Genomic DNA, 21096 nt, shown 5'->3' on the forward strand with positions numbered 1-21096 from the left:
GCTACTTTGTTCCATTGCTATGTGTCTGTTTTTGTGCCAGTACTGTATTGTTTTGACTACTGTAGCTTTGTAGTATAGTCTGAAGTCAGGGAGCATAATTCCTCCAGCTCTTTTCTTCTTTCTCAAGATTGTTTGGGCTCTTTGGAGCCTTTTGTGTTTCCATACAAATTTTAAAATTATTTGTTCTACTTCTGTGAAAAATGCCCTTGGTATTTTGATAGGGATTGCACTGAACCTGTAGATTGCCCCAGGTAGTATAGTCATTTTAACAATATTAATTCTTCCAATCCATGAACACAGTATATCTTTCCATCTGTTTGTGTTGTCCTTAATTCCTTTTGTCAGTGTCTTATAGATTTCCAAGTACATGTCTTAGGTAGGTTTATTCCTAGGTATTTTATTCTTTTTGATGCGATTGTAAATGGTATTATTTCCTTAATTTCTCTTTCTGTTTGTTGTTAGTATATAGAAATGCAACAGATTTCTCTATATTAATTTTGTACCCTCCAACTTTACTGAATTCATTGATGAGCTCTAGTAGTTTTTTGGTGACATCTTTAGGATTTTCTTCATATAGTGTGATATCTGCGAACAGTGACAATTTTACTGCTTCCTTTCCAATTTGGATTTCTTTTATTTCTTTTTCTAGTCTGATTGATGTGACTATGACTTCCAACACTGTTGAATGAAAGTGGTGAGAGTGGGCATCCAAGAGTTCCTGATCTTAGAGGAAATGCTTTCAGCTTTTCATCGTTGAGTATGATGTTAGCTGTGGGCTTGTCATATATGGCCTTTATTTTGTTGAGGTATGTTCCCTCCTTGCCCACTTTCTGGAGAGTTTTTATCATAAATGGATGTTGAATTTTGTCTAAAGCTTTTTCTGCATCTGTTGAGATGATCACGTGGTTTTTATTCTTCAATTTGTTAATGTGGAGTATCACACTGATTGATTTGTGGATATTGAAAAATCTTTGTATCCTTAGAATAAATCTCACTTGATCATGGTATATTATCCTTTTAATTTATTGCTGGATTTGGTTCACCAATATTTTGTTGAGGATTTTTGCATCTATGTTCATCAGTGATATTGGCCTCTAATTTTCTTTTTTGATATTTTTATCTGGTTTTGGTATCAGGGTGATGTTGGCCTCATAGAGTGAGTTTGGAAGTGTTCCTTCCTCTGCAATTTTTTGGAATAGTTTTAGAAGGATAGGTGTTAACTCTTATCTGAACGTTTGGTAGAATTCACCTGAGAAGTCATTTGGTCCTGGACTTTTCTTTGTTAGTTTTTTTTTTTTTTTTTAATATTACTGATTCAATTTCATTACTGGTAATTGGTCTGTTCATGTTTTCTGTTTCTTCCTAGTTCAGCCTTGGGAGACTACTTTTTTAGGAATTTGTCCATTTTTTCTAAGTTGTCCATTGTATTGGCATATAGTTGTCCTTAGTAATCTCTTATGATCCTATGTATTTTTGTGGTGTTGGTTGTAACTAATTTTTTGTTTCTGATTTTATTGATTTGGGCCCTCTTTTTTCTTGATGAGTCTGAGAAAGATATTTCAATTTTTTTACCTTTTCCTAGCTCAGGTCTGGGTCACAAGGTGACTGACTGCAGAACCCCAGGGGCCCCGTGGCTAATGCTGGCTCCCTGGTGGGTGGAGTCAGGGTCCAGGAGACCCTGTGCATTTGCCCACCCACTGGTGGGTAAAGCCAGGTCCTGGGGCTAGTGCTGGCCTACTGGCAGGCAGAAACAGGTCCTGGAGTCTGGATGCAGGGCCCAGGTGTCCCAGAGCTGGTGTCAGATGGCTGGTGGTTGGGGCTGGTTCCTGACACAGTTGGGTGTGGGGGTCTGGGGGATCCTGAAGCTTCTGTTAGCTTGGTAGTGGGTGGGCCAGGTATGTAGAGCTGCGGTTTTCTTTTGGCTGGTGTCTGCCCTCTGGTGGGTAGGGCTGGGTCCTGGGGTCTCTGGCTGGAGAGCCCTGGGGGGTCCCAGGGCTGTTGCCTGTGGTCTGCTGTGTAGGGCCGGGCCCTGAGCCCTCTGGTGGCAGGGCTTTGCACAGAGGGTCTTAAATCAGCCTGTCTCCCTGTGGGTGGGCCTGTGTTCCCATGCAGTTAGTTGCTTGGCCTGAGGCATCCCAGCACTGGCACACACAGGCTGTTGAGTGGGGCAGGGCTGGGTCCTGAGGCTGATAAGCTAGAGGGATGGTTCCAAAATGGCGCTTGTCAGCACCAGTGTCCACCTGGTAGAACAAGCTCCCCAAAACGACTGCCACCAGTGTCTGTGTCCCCAGGGGAGCTGCAGATGCCTCCTGCCTCTCTGGGAGACTTTTCAAGATCAGCAAGTAGGCCTAACCCAGGCTCCTATCAAATTACTGCTTCTGCCCTGGGTCCCAGAGCAGGTGAGGTTTTGTGTGCACTCTTAGAGAGTGGAGTTACTATTTCCCTCAGCCCTCTGGGACTCCTGAAAGTAAGCCCCACTGGCCTTCAAAGTCAAATGCTCTGGGGGCTCATCTTCCCAGTGCTGGACTCCTGGGCTGGGGAGCCCAACATGGGGCTCAGACCTCTCACTCCTTTGGGAGAAACTCTGCAATTGTAATTATTCTCCCATTTGTGGGTCGCCCACCTGGAGTTATGAGACTTGTTTGTATCATGACTCTGCCCCTCCTACCCATCTCCCTGTGGTTCCTTTTTATCTTTAGTTGTATATCTTTTCTGGTAGGTTCTGGTTTTTTGCATCAGTGGTTCTGCAAATAGTGATTTTGTTGTGCATGTGAGAGGTGGTGAGTTCAGGATCTTTCTACTCTGCCATCTTGGCTGATCTGATTCATTAGACTATCTTCAAGTGAGTTAAGGAATGTGATCTGGGCTTCTGTTTCACACGGTGTGTGGTGCCTAGAACTGAACACTCACCTCAGAGTGGAGTGGGATCATCGCCATACTTACTTGACAGGCAGTCCTTGTAAAAAAAAGTAGCTGGGGATCATATATGCTCTCATCCCACTGCATGTTCATATTGACAAACCTACATTTCTTTTTTTTTAATAAATTTATTTTTATTTTTGGCTGCATTGGGTCTTCGTTGCTGCGTGTGGGTTTTTCTCTAGTTGTGGCGAGTGGGGGCTACTCTTCATTGCGGTGCATGGGCTTCTCATTGCGGTGGCTTCTCTTGTTGCAGAGCACGGGCTCTAGGCATGCGGGCTTCAGTAGTTGTGGCTCGCGGGCTGTAGAATGCAGGCTCAGTAGTTGTGGTGCACGGGCTTAATTGCTCCGCGGCATGTGGGGTCTTCCCAGACCAAGGCTCAAACCCGTGTCCCCTGCATTGGCAGATGGGTTCTTAACCACTGGGCCACCAGGGAAGCCCCACATATTGGAGAACTTTTAAATTGCCTTTCTCAAGTACACTGTCTCTGACACTGCTTATATTTATTTACCTAATTCTCCTCAACTCCCCCCGCAAAATATTCAGTTTTTAGTGATCCATCCAAACAACGTTTTCCAAGATGCTTTAACTACTACCCTCGTTTCTTTTTAAAATCTCAAAATACCTAAATAATGAATTTTGTCTGCTGAGTAAGAGCATATGAAGTGATTTATTGAACTGGTTAAGATCCATTATATACAGGTAGAAACCATCAAAATTGTACAGGGAACCATTAAGAATATTGATGAAGACAGTTTTACAGACAAAACAACAACTGGAAAATAGTTTTAACATACACAACATATAATTATGAAAAAAATATAGAACACAAATTGTTCTACCAAATAGATTCCAAGGTTATTTAAAAGTCTGCTATGCAAACTTTAAGTTGAAAAATGTGTTCAACGGGGTTACATGGTTTAAAAAAATTAAGTATAATGTAAAAATTAAGTTGTTTTTTTCCTCACTGCAAATGGGAGAGGAACCAAAACTTTTTACTCCAAATCTATACATTTTGAAAAATAATTTATATGTCTAGCACAAAGAAAGAAAATTGAGAATGTTTACAGTTCTGTAAACTATGCCTTTCATGAAATGCAAACTGCATCAGTTTTTAACAGTTAAAAATTGTGCAATCAGAAATAGACTGTTCCCTTTAAGGTACAATTGTACCTTCATTGGCTTTATACCTGAGCACCAAAGCTGTAGTTCTAAATGCCGTCTTGGAAAGCTATTCTGAAAATGAGCAAGAAATCAAAACTAGCCTGTTATTATCTGGAGAGTTAGGCACCAAGAAGGAGATTATCTCCTTAGAAATGCAGTATTAACAATAGAGAAGGTTCAATTAATTAAGCAGCTGACAGATCTCCTTGTGAACACAGCAAAGGAAATCCACATAGGATGATCCTCCATAAAGTCCTTTGTCTTCTACCAGGAACTGTCGGAAAACCATTTCTGGCTGTTCTCGCTGCTTTACTATGGTAAGCTAGGAAAAAAAACAACAACAAGGTAGCTGGTTATAAACATTTTATGAATGTGGCTAAATTTTGTATCTTTCAATTTCACCAAAATTACATAAGGTCCACTGTCTGTGAGGCCTTGCAGGATGACAGGAAAGCGCCTATTATCCAGAGTGGAGAGAGGCAATGACCCCAAAACCACAAAAACCAAGACATGCAATTAATTATAAGTGGCAACAAGGAAACATAAGCCGCGTGCTACGGGGAAGGCTTCACAATGTAGTGACTGTACTGAACCTTAAAGGACAGGGTGGGATTTCCTTAAGGAGGTGGGGGCCGAGCTAGCATCCCATGCGGGGACCACATGCAAAAGACACAGTCCTGCCTGGCATGTAAACTAGCCCACACTTCTGAAAGGCGATGGGAGGTAATGCCTTTGGGTTTTTGTAGGGCCTGTGATCCAGTGAAGGTGTTCAAGAACAACTGGTTATGGTGCCTAGAATGCACCGGGGGGATGAGGGAAACCAGACAGGAAGCAGTTGGAAGCATCTAGGTGGGAGATGATCAGGATCTGAATTAGGCGGTGTAGGTGCAAAGGAAGTGGACAAAAAAGAAAATGTGAAGTTCTTAAACCACTAAAATTAATTAATTCTTCAAATATTCAAAACAATTTTTACACTGATTACATGTGGAGATGATAATATTTCGGATACACTAGGTTAATAAAATCCATTATCAAAATGGATTTTTTACATTTGAATTGTGGCTACTACCAAGTATAGAATTGCATGTGCAGCTTGCATTATTGGACAGTGCTGCTCTAGAGGGAGAGGCACATGGAGAAGAAACCCAGAAGAGGGTAGTCCGTCATGAATACTCTGAGCCCTTCTACTTACTGACCGCCCCCTTACTCACTCCTGTGTCAGGAATTCAGAGCAGATGATCAGAACGGTCAGAATTTGATATCTGTTGAGCCATGAGCGTGGTTAATGGAGCCGCGCATGCAAATCATTGTCTCCACCTGCCTCCTGTATGATTCAGAAGCGCCAGGGCATCATCTTACTTCCTTTCACGTGCGGAACCACCCAAAGGGCCTGCAGCTACTAGCTTCACGCCAGCTGCAGCGAGGAAGGTTTGTTACATATCGGCTGGGAGGGCCCAGCCCTCCCTACTGCTGCTTTATATAGGCTTTTTTTTTTTTTTTTTTTTTTTTTTTTAATCAAGTAGAATAATGTTGTCAATATGCCTTGCTTTTTTTCCTTTATGTTATTTTGGCCGGGGCCTTAGGCTGATAAACTCTGAACCAACCCTGAACTAATAATAATATTATAACAACTGCTGCTACCATTACAAGCCAGCTAATTCCATGTGGATATGGACACTTGTGATGTCTTGGCTTGTCAGTGCCAAGCCCTGGGAGCTGACACTGGAACAGCTAGCTGTGTGGGCAGTCATATTCCACTCTGACATGGGGAAAGAAACTAACCCCTTCATGGAAACATCTCCAAAGGAGTTGAAGATGTGCATCCTGGTGAGCCTGAAACCAAGGCGATTTTCTCTTTACTTGTGTTTTCTCCATCTTTCCCCAGGTGCCACTAGGACCTCTGCCATTGTCCATTATCGGCAACAGCAACGTGGGTCCAGCCTCAGTGACACAACTCAGGCTGAGACTGGGCAGAATAAAAACATTGTGGAGGGAAGGATTTGAGACCTTGATTTCCTTAGAATTTAATTTCTCTATGGAAATTAATGGAAGTTCATATTGCTCATCTGTGGGGTATTTTCTAATGCTGCCATTCATTTAGGTTATTTATTTTTTTGGTTTTCATGTGGTACTCACTGTAAAACCTTCTCTGATGAATGCATCTGGCCGTGATGTGAAGTGGGAAATAGAATGAATTTCGGCCTTGGGGGAAACTCAACTATAAGGTAAAGTAATTAATATCCTGCTCTACCATTTGAATCTCTACAAAGTTGGACCACCCAGCACTTGTTGGTGGAAGGTCTCAGGGAATTGCATTTATAGAAGTGGGGGATATGCTGTCTTGACACGCTAGTGGTCTTCTCCTCAAGGAGTACACCACACAAATCAGAGGAGAAAACACTGGGATGGATTGGGAATCCATATTTTATTAATTACCCTCCTTAACATTTCTATAGGGAGGGACATAGCTCTGTAGAGTCGGGGAAGAACAGCAAAATGGTCACTGTTAGTCTCCTTCCCAGCTTCCTGTGTGTCCTCTCCAAGGAATGACTGGCTAATTCAAGAGGTCTAAATCTGATATTCTCTGGGCCATGTTACCAGTGGCCTTACAGAATTATTGTACTTCATAAGCCATTTTCGTCTCTCATTGCCTATTTCACAGGGAGCAGATAAAAGGTAGCAGTGATTAGGATGGCCCAGAAGGAGTATGTTGAATGAAAGGAGAAGAGAGCCATGGATATAACTTAAGAGAACAGCAACTCTTTTTAAGGGGCAGATGACTGAAGAGAAGCCAGAGGAAAAAGGTCAGTGAGAAAGGAGAAGAATCAGGAGAGTATGATGTTTTGGAAGCTAACAGAAGAGAAAAATTGAGGAAAGAAGTAATATTTGATCTTGTAAATTCTGTACAGGGATTGAGAATAAAATGTCTTCAGCAATGTGGCAGTTCATAGAAAACGAGAGATGGGAATAAGGAACTATAAGCAGTTTACATAGATGACTTTTCAGGAAGCATGGCAGTAAAATGCCTGCTGTGTTGCTAGTGTTCAGTACAAATTTGTGGGATAAAATGAAAGGAAAAGGAAGCAGAATCTTGGAGAAGCAGCAGCTTCAAAGAAGGTAGATTTGAACAGCTTGTAAACTGGAAAGGAGCCGATGGGGAGGGAGTAATCCAGAAAACACAAGAGGAAGAAGAGATAACTTGGAGCCTGGAGGACCACGAGCAGGGCAGGGGGAGAATTTGTCAGTAAGGCATTTGATGTAGGTAATCTGGGAACACACTGTGATAGGACTCTTGCATTTGATTTAGGTAATCTGGGAACACACTGTGATAGGAATCTTTTTTTTATTTCCCCCACAAATGTAAGACTGTGCAGACAGTGAGGTCTAAGAGGGCTGATTTTCTGCAAAACTAATTAGCATAATCTAGAAGGTAGCAGTGCCTTCTGGGTTTGATTTTGCTATCTTTGACCCTTCCATTTCAGCTTTCCCAATCTTAGTCAATCTTGACTCTTTCAAAGAGATTTAAAGACTCCTTAAATGTGTTTTCATTTCCTTTGTGTGGTCCATTTTCAAATGTTGGAGAAAACATGCAAAACCGAGTGCATTGGACTAAACAGCCAGGGTCAGGCCTGTGTCTGTTGTGACCTAGCTGTGCAACCCTGACCAAGTAAGTGAACTCCTTTGAGCCTCACTTTCATATCTGCTAAATGGCGATGGGGGGAGCTGAAAGGCTAGGGGTGGACCAGGTGTCTCCTAGATTCCCTTAGCTCTTACATCTCTGGATTTTAGATTTTCAAATTCTTTATACAGATGATACCCTGAAAATGGCAAGGATTTTACAAACAACAGATAAGTTTGCCACTGGTACATAAAAAAATCTGATTAAGTATTCAGGCTAAAATTATTGTATTACACAATTGCTTATATTTTATTTACATATCATATTTGGAGCTTACCCCAGATATTTTAATAACCAAAGCTGACATGACCTTGATTGATAAGGGGTTACTGGAGCAGGTGGGAGAAAGCAGAGGAAGGAGGGGCTGCTGAGCACAAGGGTGATCCCCAGGTTTAGTCTGGCCTCTTCTCTGCAAATGGGCTCAGTTGTGGAGACGCAGTTGCTGCTGCTGGGACAGAGGTGGATCATCCTTGCTGTGCATTCTGAGCACCAGCGGTCTTCAATTTGTGTTTCATAAGACCCTAAGATTTCATTACATGTCTCCAGGGTGTTCAGAGAGTGAAGAACATGTTTATTTTGAACCTTCTCTGCCATCTCTAGGTCCTGTCCTAAAACTGAACCCAAGTAGTGATGTAAAAACAGTTCTGGAAAGGTTTTACGTTCACCCAGATGTCCTAGAGATTATAAAGCTCTTTATTAGTTCAAATTTCCTAAGTTCTACCTAAAGTTGATGTTTGCATGCGTGAGTATCAATGGTAAAGAATGTTGATGTAAACTGATATCACATTTGTGTTTCAGGAGAAAAATAGCCCCATAATACCCTGGCTCCTGTAGAGGCCTGACTTCAGATGACTGTCCTGTACCTCTGCAGGAAGTAGTACAGTAATAGACCACTGTCATCTGTACATTCCAAATTCCAGGAGATTCTAATATTGAGCTTGAGAAGGAAGACAGAGGTGAGTACGTGGGACTTAGCGACAAGGCATAATTTTCCTGAGATACAGACATTTTAAACTCTTTTCCTCAAACTCAAAAAGGAGTCCTTAGAAGGACTAGAATAGCAAAATTTTTCAGAGATAATAAATCAAAAATTGTAAAATCCAAATATAACAAATGTTCTAAGTAATTTTAAGCACTGACGGAAAAGTCATTTCAAAGCCTGTTAATAATATCAATTGTTTCTAAGTTAATACTTAGTAAGATGACCCATGGTTAACCCATGGTGATAGCTGTTTATTTTTATATGTTTGTGATTGACAAGGAGGTAGATACACTTAGAGGTTAATGTGAATTTTCTATCAAAAAATCATGTTATAAAAATATAGGACATGCATTTTAAAAGTTTGTAAGGAAATTTTTAAAAAAAGACTTGAAAAAAGAAAAAAATAAAATCTCATTCTTACCTTCATTGAATATGGCCGCTTCTGTTGGATAATACCCATTATCATTCTGAGCGTTTGTGAGTACGGGTTTCCCAGCTCAGGCAATAATGTCTAAATTTAAGAAAATCAAAGTTTAAGTTTCAGTACAATTTCTGACATTTAGATAGAAGCAGAATGAGATTACTAGAATGTTAAAGTTAAAAAACATCCTTCTAAACCATATACTGAACTATTGGCTTAGTTCATTTACCTAAAAACCAAAAATATGAAAAAATGTACTAAAAATTATTCATACTTAACAGCATGCATTTCCACCAATGAACTCTCTTTTGAAAATAAAAATCCTTCCCTGGAACTTGACACATGTATATCACTGAAGTGACACAAAGGGTGTTATGTTTTTTACAAAGGATGTCTTTGGCCCATTCACCATGATTTTCATCCCTTTGCAAGATGGATATTTCAAGGCTATGCTGTGTGAGAAAAGGACACACTTTATTCCTTCAGCGGACCAGTTGCAGGACCCTGAGGCATTACCCCATTTGGAAAATGCTATCCAAATACCACTGTTCCAACATTAAAATTAACCACCAAATGCTGATTTCTCAAAGGGAATGTGGCCTCTTAGATTTCCCTGAAATCTGGTTCATGGTGAACAAAAGATAACTACCCAGCTGCATGTGGCCCCTGGGGGATGTGAAAGATCTGGACTTAGATTTCCTCCATTAAGACAGTAAAATGCTAATGCTTACTTCTAAGCAAGAAGACACCAAGAGCTAATACATCATCTTTGAGTTAGCCATTGAAAAAGTGAATTAGAACATTCTACCACAAAGTCACAAGTTTCAGGAAAAGATCATGGCCAATATTTTTCACAGGAGTTGTTAAAAAAAAAAAAAGCAGGAAATTCATTACTTATATTCACATTCCACTCCCTCTGTGTATTCTTTGACATTAAGATCTTTTTATTAAAAAAAAACACATAAGTATACTTCATATATATGTCTCAAAGTACCAACTGCCTCTAAAAAGAAAGCAACATTTAAGAATTTGTATATTACTACAAAACACAGAAAAAATATACTTACCATATCTGTGTTGACATGTGCAAAAGATGGCACGTTAAATATTCCTTGGATGAGTTCTGGTGGGCTACTTACTCCCAACCATAAGAACATGTTCAGACCATTAGCCAATAGGAATATTCCTTCTTCTGAAAGACGGGTCTCAGAGCAACGAATAGCAGCAGGTAATGTTGTACTCTTGACATCTAATGTGTGCTATGCAGGCAAAGGCAAGAGAGTTAGAAACTCCCTCTTCCCTTCCTTCTTTCCTCTCTCTTCTTTTCTTTTCCCCTCCCTCCCTTTCTCCTTTCTTCCCTTCCTTCCAGTACATATTTAATGAGTTCCTACTATCTACTAGTCCTATCTACTACTATCCTACTAGTTATTAGACAATAATCCCTGCCTTGTACAGCTAACAATTTTCTGGAGGGAAGAAGAGACAACAAATAATCTAAGTTAAATATATAGAAATTTAGATGGTGTTAAGAGTTATGAAGAAAAGAAGCAGGAAAGTGGGATAGGGCATGTCTGTGGTGGTAGTGTTACAGTTTTAAATAGGGAAGCCCAGGAAGGCTTGTTGAAAAGATAACTTTTGAGTAAAGACCTGAGGGCATGAGTGGAGGGCCATGGGGATGTCTGGGGAAGAGCATTCCAGATGGAGGGAACAACTGGTGCTGAGGTCCTGAGGCAAGAGCTTATCTGGGATGTTCTAGGATCAGCAAGGAGGCCAGTGTGGCTGGAGTGGAGTGAGAAAGGGGAGAGTAATAAGATGAGTCAGACAGAAAGGAGGGCAGGGTAGCACAGGCAGCACTGGGCCAGGGCAGTAAGAACTTTGGCTTGGGCTTCCCTGGTGGCGCAGTGGTTGAGAATCTGCCTGCCAATGCAGGGGACACAGGTTCGAGCCCTGGTCTGGGAAGATCCCACATGCCGCGGAGCAGCAACTGGGCCCGTGAGCCACAACTGCTGAGCCTGCGCGTCTGGAGCCTGTGCTCTGCAACGGGAGAGGCCGCGATAGTGAGAGGCCCGCGCACCGCAATGAAGAGTGGCCCCCGCTCGCCGCAGCTGGAGAAAGCCCTCGCACAGCAACGGAGACCCAACACAGCCAAAAATAAATAATAAATAAATAATAAATAAATAATTTTTAAAAAAAGAAAGAAAAACACACCTCTACGTAGCCATGGATCAAAGAAAAAAAAAGTTATTAAAAAAAAAAAACTTTGGCTTTTACTGAAATGAGAAATCCTGGAGTGTTCTGAGTAGCGGAGGGACGTGAACTGACAATTATTTTAACAGGATTACTCTAACTTCTGTGCCAAAAACAGACTGGAGGGGCAAGCAAGGAGACTTGTTAGGAGGGATTGCGGTGGTCCACAGGAGAGGTGATTATGCTTGAGTCTGGGTGGTGACATATGGGGGTGAAAAGTGGTCAGCCTCTGGATAATCTTGGAAACGAGAGCTGACATGTTTGCTGATGGATGAGATGGGGTGGATGAGGAAGAAAGCAGCCATGGGTGACTGCAGGACGTTGGTCCTGAAGAACTGGAAGGAGGGAGGGGTGATAAATGGAGACGGGGAAGACTGCAGGAGAAGCAGGCGTGGGAGGTCCAATCAGGACTCAGTTTAGGATGCCCGTTAACACGCTCACGGAGAGACGCTCGGGAGGCGACAGAAGGCACAGACACAGCCACAGTTCAGGGCAGCGGTACTGCTGGAGACAGGAACCTGGGAATCATCGGTACAGAAATGTTGCTGAGGGCATAGGTAGGTAAGACCCCCAAGGGATTAAGTGTAGATAGACAGCAAAAGCTTCCCTGAACTGAGCTCCGCGGTACTTGAACAGGGAAAACAGGGTAAACTAGTAAAGGAAGCAGGAGAGAAACTGGGACAAGCCAAGTAAAGAGGGTGTTTCCAGAGGGAGAAGACTGTGTCAGATGCTGAGGACAGGTCAGAAAGGAGGAGGACTGCCCACTGGACTCAGCAAGGCGATTTTGGTGGAGCGGTGACGCTCGTGCCTCTGAGAGTTCTAGTTTCTCTGGCGCACAGTTGATGATCCAATTTCATATGAAAATCAATTGTTAACAATTTACATCTAACATTCATATGAAGTGAAAGGATCAACAGCTAATTACTTCCAACCTAATTACGCTCTAATTGCACTGAGAGCCTGGGTATGAGTTTGGATACAGGAGTTAGAAATAAGCCATCAGCCTTCCCCCCTCTTATCCCTCAATTATAACTTGTTAGGTCTCAGGGGAAGGAGTCTAGTCAGAGAGTACAGGGGCATTCACGACATCAAGGATTACCTTTCAATAAGTAGAATACATTGCCAAGTAAATTCTCTGAGGACAAGGACAGTTCCTTCCGCGTACAGTGTAGGTAGCCTCAAATACATGCTGATTTGTAAACCCCTGATAGCATTTGCTCAAGGCTAATCATAGCCATTCTGATTAAATGTGGTGACTCTTAGACATTCATATACTGTCTAAAAACATAACGTGTGCACGTGAAATCCCATATACACACGTATCAGTTGCCTTTCATGCCGTAAGTCTGGATTTCTTCAACAACTTGTCGACTCACTTTTCACTCTGCCTATTCAATTGAAGATTACCAATTTGGGAATGAGGAAGGAAAAGCAGTCATCTGAAGGATTCCGTGAAGAACTCCTCAGATCCGCCCACCACCCACACGGCCACCCCGAGCGCAGGTTGAAGCGCATGCGCAGGTCGCCCAGAGCCGCGGCTCTCAGGCCCACACTATGCATTGTGAAGCCATGCGTGACTCGTAAGTTTCTTGTTAAGAACGAAATGTTTCAGACATAACACATGGGAAAAGGCAAAACATGCTTCCCTTCCAGACTCCTCTAGGAAACGCGCCAGCGCAGTGTGCTTACTATTGGCCGAAGCTGTGGGTAGAAGAAAAGCTGAGAGTCGGCCACACCCATGGTCATGACCAGCTGCCTCTGGTAGGCCCGCTCATCTGTTGAGATCTCTGGTTTGCTGAGCAGCACGCAGTTTTTTAACAAACAGTTCATGTACACTGGCAATACTTTCATGGAATCTGGTAAAATAAGCTGGAAGAGAGAGACATTGGTTTCAGATGCTTGGTCTTTACCGAAAATCAAGACCTGCAGCAACTTTACCTGTAAAATAGAAAGGTTTGCTGTTGAGATCGTGGAGAGGATTAAATGGTAACCCACGTAAAGCACCTAGAGCACAGAAACTGGCACAGAGTAGGTATTGAGAGAGCGGCAGGTGGTTTTATTTTCCCTAGTACTCTAGCAGCTTGGTGTAGTGCTTATCAGCACAACTCACGGCCAGGGATGCCATCCCAGCGCTGCCTCTCACCCGGTGTGTGACACTGAGCAAATTCCTTACCCTCGTTCCCTTGGTTTTCTCTTCTAAAAAAGGAATAATAGCCCCTCTACTTCATGATCATGGGGTTGTTACGAGGATTAAATTATTTCTAATTTGTGAAGCACTTACAATAGTGCCGAACAGATAGTATCATATACATGTTTATTAAATGAAATGAAATAAATAAGTTATTTCCTAATCTGTATTACCAGCTTCTACCTCTTGAGGTCAAGAACAACATTTCCAGCTGCCCATGAGATATCTCTTCCTCTATGCTCTTCGTGCATCTGTTAGTCATAGACTCATCAGACAATGAATGAGTGCCACCACGTCACAGGTTCTATCAAAGTATCAAGGTCTACAGAGGAATGAGGCATAGTCCACATGCAAGATGTCTAATGTCCACTGGGGATGATATACATATAACAGATAAACCATAATAAGGAAATTGCAATACCATATGTAGAAAATAAAACAGGAAGTGCTTCATGAATTTATTAGCTGTGTCACTACTGAATGCTAACGAAAACTCAAACTCCTACAGTTCCACAAACATGTTCTTCCTGTTATGTTTCCTATTTTAGATACTAGAACTACCAGATGAACCCTAACTTCATTTTTTCTTTACCTTCAATTAGTACATGAATTCTTTCTATTCTACCTTTATAATCCACCTGTACCTTCCTCTCCATCCTCTCTTTGGCTCATGTGACCTCATTCTGACTTCATTCTAACTGCCTCAAAGTACATACCATAAAGTGACGCCCCAAATAATAACACAATGAAACAGTTCTAGAAACACAACTTGATGGGTAAAACAACTACAAATAATTTGTAATTTGTAAAATTACAAGTAATTTGCCTGTGTGTTTAACCTTCTCCCCAACTCAATTTTATAAATATGGCTAAGAATCAAGATCGACTGATCTGAATGTCACTTCCTTCCATTTAACAGTAGGTCAATGGACAACGAAATATAAAAAAAAAAAAGTATATATGGGAGATAATGATAATCTGTAAATAGAAATATCTGGTCTATCAATTCATGATTTCTTTTTAGCTTTCTATCTTAATGATGAAAAAGAATATATACTTATCAGAATCCACACCAAAAAGGAAATTTCCCTCAGGGCTCTGTAAGGATTTATTCCTCAACTTAAATCCCTTTATCACAGGTCTCTTCTCATGATCTATTAAGTAAGGAATGTGTAAACAGAACTTACTTCACTGGTTCAGGAAAACATATTTCAGAACAATCCTACTTTGTAGTTAGTTTTCCCTCTCAACTTTTATCTCCTTTCGAAGAACCAAAGACAGTTAAATAAATGCATGTTTCCTCATATGAGGAAAAGCTCTTTTCTTCTTGTAATTTTCTCTCTAGCATAAAATTTTTTTCTTTTCTTAAGTTGAGGAATAATCAGTGTTCAACATCATATTAGTTTCAGGTATATATCGTGATAATTCATGTTTGTATATACTGTGAAATGGTGACCACAATAAATCTAGTTAATATCATCACCGTACAAAATTACAGAATCTTCTTTTCTTGTAATGAGAACTGTTAACACCTACTCTCTTAGCAACTATCAAATATGCAGTTCAGTGTTATTAACTACAGTCTCCATGCTGTACATTACTTCCCCAGGACTTATTTATTTTATAACTGGAAGTCTGTACCTTTTGAGCCCCTTCATCCATTTTGCCCACCCTCCACGTCCCAGGCCTCTGGCAATCACCAGTCTGTTCGCAGTATCTGTGAGCTTGGTTTCTGTTTGTTTGTTTTTTAGATTCTACATACAAATGAGATCATATGGTATTTGTCTTTCTTTGTCTGACTTCTTTCACTTATTTAGCGTAAAGTATTTTTATTTGACAACATATGGTACTGGAATATGTTTTCAGCCAAGGAAAATCAGGAAAAAAAAAAAAAAAGAAAAAGAAAATGATTATCCAAATGTATAGGACAGATCATGGCCATATTCCAGAGCCATGTGGCTCCAATACTATTTCTGGGCTAATTACCAGTTAGGCATCTTAGATGTTATGGATTAAGAATGTTTTTAGATTCCCATAGAGAAGCATACATGTACAGTTTTTTAATATCGTCTTATAATTCACTGGTTGCTACTCATTAATCAGGTGATATTAAGACAGTTTAGAAATTTGTTGTCCTGAAAACCATAAAGAGGTGAGCTTGGCCCATGATGACACTATCAGGACTAAAAAATCTGACTAGAGGAGACTGAATTATAGAGGGCAGGGGGAAGAGAACAGAGGAGGTAAGAAGGAAATTTTATGGTAAAGAAGAAAAATGGAGTTAGAGTGAAAGAAAACAGAGAGACAGTCTTAGTCAATGTTTTTGAGGTGGGGAAGAAAATGTGGCAACAGATAGGCAATTAAAACCTTTCCCCACCTCCTTGATCCTCTCCATAAATAATGAAATTAATCTCAGGGAGAAAAAGTGTGAGTGAGGAGGGAGTGGAAATTCATGAATCCACAGTTTAATTGAATTTGGAGAATTCTCTGCTTTGGGTTTTGAAGTAACAGATGTGGTAATGAAAAAAAAACTATTACTTTGCAGTTAAGGTCATGTGACTTGCCTTTTAAAGTCAGTGTACTCCCATATGATGTAATATATTTAAGTTCAGAACAGTGAGTTGTTAGATTTAATAAAAAAGAATCTACATTGCTTATGTAAACTTAAAAATTTGTTTTAATGTTGTTTTTAATTATATGTCTTAACCCAGCATCTATCCTGTGACCCCCCAAAGTGGGTGTCTCCTTAAATTTTAGACCTTAAGCACCCCTTTTGCATCAACCTAGTCCTGGCCCTGGCAATTCAGTAAAAGCATATCTCCTGAGGTCCAGTATCATATAATCCAAGTATATAGGTCCTTAACAGTCTTGCTTGGATCAAGGAAACTGGGCTCTATAGTAAAACAGTGGAATTCCTTTACGAATTTCTCCATGGAAATTATTTCTTGCAAGTGAACTATGGAAAGCCACCAAATTTGAAGTTACATTCTCTGAGGAGAACCTCAAGTCCAGCCATTCTGTTTTTAAATAATGGTATATTTTAATATATTATCATTATTGACAGTTTTATAATCTCTACATTTTCCCCACTCCATGATGGGTAATCCTAGGTTAAAGGTACACTTGAAATGTGCTAATGGAGAAAGAAAAATCTCCAAAAGAACAGGAATAATCTTTATCAGTTTTTTCAGAAAAAAAATTGGCATCATAATGCTGTTACTCCAGAAACAATTCAACTGCAAACAGATGATCTAGTAGTAGAGTCAAAGCTTTTAACTTTAAACCAGCAGCAACCGACCAGTTTCATTTCTTCCCTTAATAGGCAACAGATCTTTGACTTAAGGTCTCTGAATCCAGTTGTTTTAACATTAGCAAATAAACTTCCTGAGAGGACACTAACTGTACCTGTTCTTCTTCAACAATCCTTCTGAAGTATGAGACACTCCAGAGACAGAGTATGGAAACACTCCATGTTTCCAGAGCTCCAAAACAAGTAGTAAAACTGGGGAGTAAAGTGGTCTCGATTGGACTATATCCAGGTGCACCTGGGGGGCTTTGTATAAAGTAAACACAAGTGCTCTGAAACAGGACTGATACTGGAATTTACTGGAGTGGCAAGTCCTCTGAATAATAAAGAGAACTGACTTATACAGATTTAAGAGTTGCTTTCGTGATTATCAACAGGAGATGAAAGAATGGATGGCTACTTTAATCTCTCTGGACAGCACAGAAAGGAATTTTTGTGAAAAGTCCAAGCTAATAACTATGTTTGTTTTAATTTCCTTCTTTACCCAGATTATGAATTTGGCCCCCAGATGTATCTGCACTATTGCTACTGCTGAAGGGTTGCTTTGGGTGGGGTTTCAGATGTCACTGTCGACAAGGAATTAACCAGAAAGTTTTCCCATCTGTTGCTTACTGTCTTCTCTTTAATCCAAATTCTATACTCAGATATTCAATACATAACTATGAAAAATGGCATCTAGCTTTGATGGGGAAGAATATGAGAAAGAAAACAGATGCAAAAATAAATGTGGACATGAGGTTCTACCTTTTTTTTTTTGCTTTTTTTTGTGTTTTGTTTTTACAAGAGAGAGTCAGGTTTATTTAAAGGATCTTCTAAAATTTCAAATTACTAGATGAGAGAGACAATTTTTTCAAAACTCTTCATACCTATTACTAACTTTTAAATATAAAGAACTCCAAAATTTATAAATTATATTTGTTTATAAAATATAAAAGAATCATTACTGCCATTAGTTCCTGTCAACTTTGATTGTTAATAAATGTCCAAAAAGTATTTAAGCGCCCACATTTCATAACTCTATATCCATCTTCATCCATGCAAAAGATAACCCCATTTATACTGACATTTCTTACATATAACATTCTTTTGTTTATACATAATGTAGTGACCCTCAACCCAATATACACACACATTTTTGGGTTCATGCATCTTGTAAAGCCACTAAGCATTTTAATGTTGGCTATAAATATACCACAGTCCCCCAAAATGGCATTGTCAATCTTGGTTGTATGGTTTACTATACAGCATCTAAGTGCCTGGAACAGCGTAAGCCTTTACTAGCAGAACGCTGAATGAACAAGTAGGTGTTTGTAACACTTCAGCACCTGAGGACAGCAGGTAACTTACCTGGCTGGCTGCGGACGGACTAGCACAATTCTTCCGGTAACAGGCCAACATGTGGGCGGTCTGATTGACCAGAATTTCCCTGATGACCTTCAAGGGCTGGTGCAGAACTGCTTTAAAAGCTACTTGCACAAAACAATGAAAAGGGCATCAAAGGTTTAGCTCAGAAATTGACCCCTTCAAATAATAATAAAAAAAAATTGCTCTTCAGACCACTCAGCAAGGGATAACAGCATTTAAAAATGTTCACGCCATTTGTTAATGCTCTCCTCTTGACTAATTATAACTTAGCAAATGAAGAACAATAGCCTACCTATAACAATAGGCAGGTAATTGGTCCAGAATTTTCCGCAGACTATTAGAAACAGAACTCTGCACACACACAGAAAAGAAAGACCAGTTTACTATCTTCTGATGTTCTGAATTCTTATGGGCTGGATTGCTCTTTCTTCTAAACCTTAGTGTAGCATTTCAATTGGGGTTTGGAGCAGGGAGGGGAGAAGAAGCCAGAAAACTCCACCTCAGGCCCCTACCATTTCCTAATTATCTTGGTATGGATAAGCAAATTCAGTCTCACGTGAGGGACCATCTTCTATTATCCTTGTGTCCCAGAGGGCACACTCATATACCATAATGAGTCTAAGTATCACCTTCCTCAATTTCAACTCAGTCCCCCTGGGAAACAAACTTTAAACAAAACTGGATAGCACGGGCCCGACTCACTGCTCTCCTTATTAGTCTAGAGTTAGAAATGCTGATTATTCTCCTTCACAAATTCTGACTTTACCCACCGAAAGGCTGCACCACCGCAGGACCTGTCAGCTGCTAACTCGATTAACCAACGAGGCCTGCCTGCGTTGCTAGGCAAGGTATACTGCACCCCAGAATCAGCAAAGTGTTACCTGACTTGGCAAAGAAGTTGATAAGGGCATCAGTCTCACAGCTCTTATAGAGATCACCCAGCTGGGAGCTGCAGTTCAAGCCCAGATTGTGAATCCGAAGTCTTCTCTGCCCACTGACGGTCGTGTAGAGCACGGCACACTGCAGAGGCAACATCGAGGGCACGTGTTTTTCTGGTTAACATATTCACCCAAGCTAGCCTGATCTTATTTACATTTACAGAACAGTGTGTACAGCCAAAAGACCTCTAAACTTTCCTACAGGATTTTTTCTATTATTCCTAAAGACTGAACAACAACACATAAGGGAGGAATAATGACCAGTCATACACTGGGTTCTGAAGTAGCATTTCACTGGTTTAAACGTAAGCTTTGATGGGGCTCTTCACATGCAGATATCTGTGTGCCTTTCCACAACTAGTCTACATTTCCTAGCTCAGATGTTATGACCAGGGATTCAGGTGCAGGAATAATACCTGCATGTTCTCATAGTCCTCCTCGAGGCTCACGTCGATTAAAAACGGACAACTAGCTTTGGTGACGTACTTAGGTTTTGTACTAATAATATATGCATACATTTCAAAAATGCAAACAAGTAACCATTTCCCCAAATAGGTGTGATTTTAAAATAAACATTAGAGTTTTTCCTCAACTTGATGCCAATCTCTCTCCTTTCTTTGAGGGTGATGCTCGTGTCTGAAAACTATGACCATTAGAATTTCTCCTGTTTTAATTCAAAGTCTCCATGGCTTCTAGTTAATCTTACTTGCTACAAAGCCAAATCGTATTGTTACTTGCTTCTGATATGATAACACGTCTCAGCAATGGTGTCTGGCACACGGCCATCAGGAATGCAGCAAACCAGTGAGTGAGTGGGTACTGATGCCTGTCATTCTGACCTCAAGTCTGCGGGGCTCTCATGCAAAGACATACATAATCGTTACTTCACATAAATAGCATATATGAATCAGTATGGAGAATATACCATAGAGTGCTCTAATCTAGTGACTTTTGCCTTTGGCAAAATAGAGTTGAATTTCTTTACAGAGAGACTAACACAGTTGATGGCCCTAGAGTCTCCCCCACTGATCAATGTCAGTAAGAAACTACAAAGCAAAAGATGGGAATACATTTTAGATCACCTGGATTAAGGCTCCACTGTCTTCACTGAGTTTGTCATCATGCTTGAACTCCACAGTCACTGCCTTGTCACAGTCAATGGCTGCCATCTCTACATCGGTGGTGTTGTTCATATAGATGCCACCAAAGAAGTCAGTGGCTCTGAAACCTAAGGATGAGGGAAAAGGGAAATTTTGCTTCTCCTTATCTTACTGTTATTTTCTTTGTTGGCCTGTTAATGAGTTTGAAGAGGAAACAATTATACAACAGAGACCTGAAAAATAATAAAAACGAAAAGTACCTGTGCTGGTACGAACCCTCATAATAGCATCAAATCCTATTTTCTTCTCAATATCATTTCTGAGGTCATTCAAAAATTGTTGGCTGTCCAAGTGCACCTAAAAAATAAAGTATGATCATGCCCACCAGGTGGCAGCAAAATACTTAAAATAACAATTCTTTTTTAAAAAAATCTTGATTAAAACCTACTTTATCCAGAAATCTCAGAAAGGGTTCTGAAAGCTTTTTCAGTGTCATTCCATTTATAATCTTTGGTCTTATCAAATCCCTCATCTAGTTCCTAATATAAATATGTAGCTAGGCAATGAAAAATAACTGCTTTCATCAAAATACAACTAGATGATGAACACTGTCATTTATGTTGGGGGAACACTCGTTCCCCCTCCATGTTTCCCTCTGGAGGTACATAACTTAGAGGCGCCCCCCAACCTCTTCTCCTCAGGGGAGGGCAGGTGACATATCCAATTTCTAAGCTTGGGAAAAGGAACTGGGCGGGCGTAGCTCGGCCTCTTCCACATCTTCTTTC

At 40.6% G+C, this 21096-nt stretch overlaps 1 protein-coding gene across 2 annotated transcripts in view; it reads right to left on the minus strand.

Moving 5' to 3' along the window:
• Positions 1–3755: 3755 nt before the first annotated feature.
• SEC24D (SEC24 homolog D, COPII coat complex component) overlaps positions 3756–21096 on the minus strand; it is a 111437-nt gene continuing 94096 nt past the window's right edge. For both annotated transcript variants that reach the window (XM_068543359.1, XM_068543358.1), the window contains exons 16-23: positions 20572–20668; positions 20294–20439; positions 19155–19293; positions 18256–18374; positions 13103–13282; positions 10234–10425; positions 9167–9256; positions 3756–4406 (exon numbers count right to left, since the gene is read on the minus strand). In XM_068543359.1, coding sequence (XP_068399460.1) covers positions 4266–4406; positions 9167–9256; positions 10234–10425; positions 13103–13282; positions 18256–18374; positions 19155–19293; positions 20294–20439; positions 20572–20668 — 1104 coding nt within the window. In that variant the 3' untranslated portion in view covers positions 3756–4265. The remainder of the gene's footprint in view (positions 4407–9166; positions 9257–10233; positions 10426–13102; positions 13283–18255; positions 18375–19154; positions 19294–20293; positions 20440–20571; positions 20669–21096) is intronic.

Source organism: Eschrichtius robustus, chromosome 4, assembly GCF_028021215.1.
Source record: "Eschrichtius robustus isolate mEscRob2 chromosome 4, mEscRob2.pri, whole genome shotgun sequence".
Taxonomy (NCBI): Eukaryota; Metazoa; Chordata; class Mammalia; order Artiodactyla; family Eschrichtiidae; genus Eschrichtius; species Eschrichtius robustus.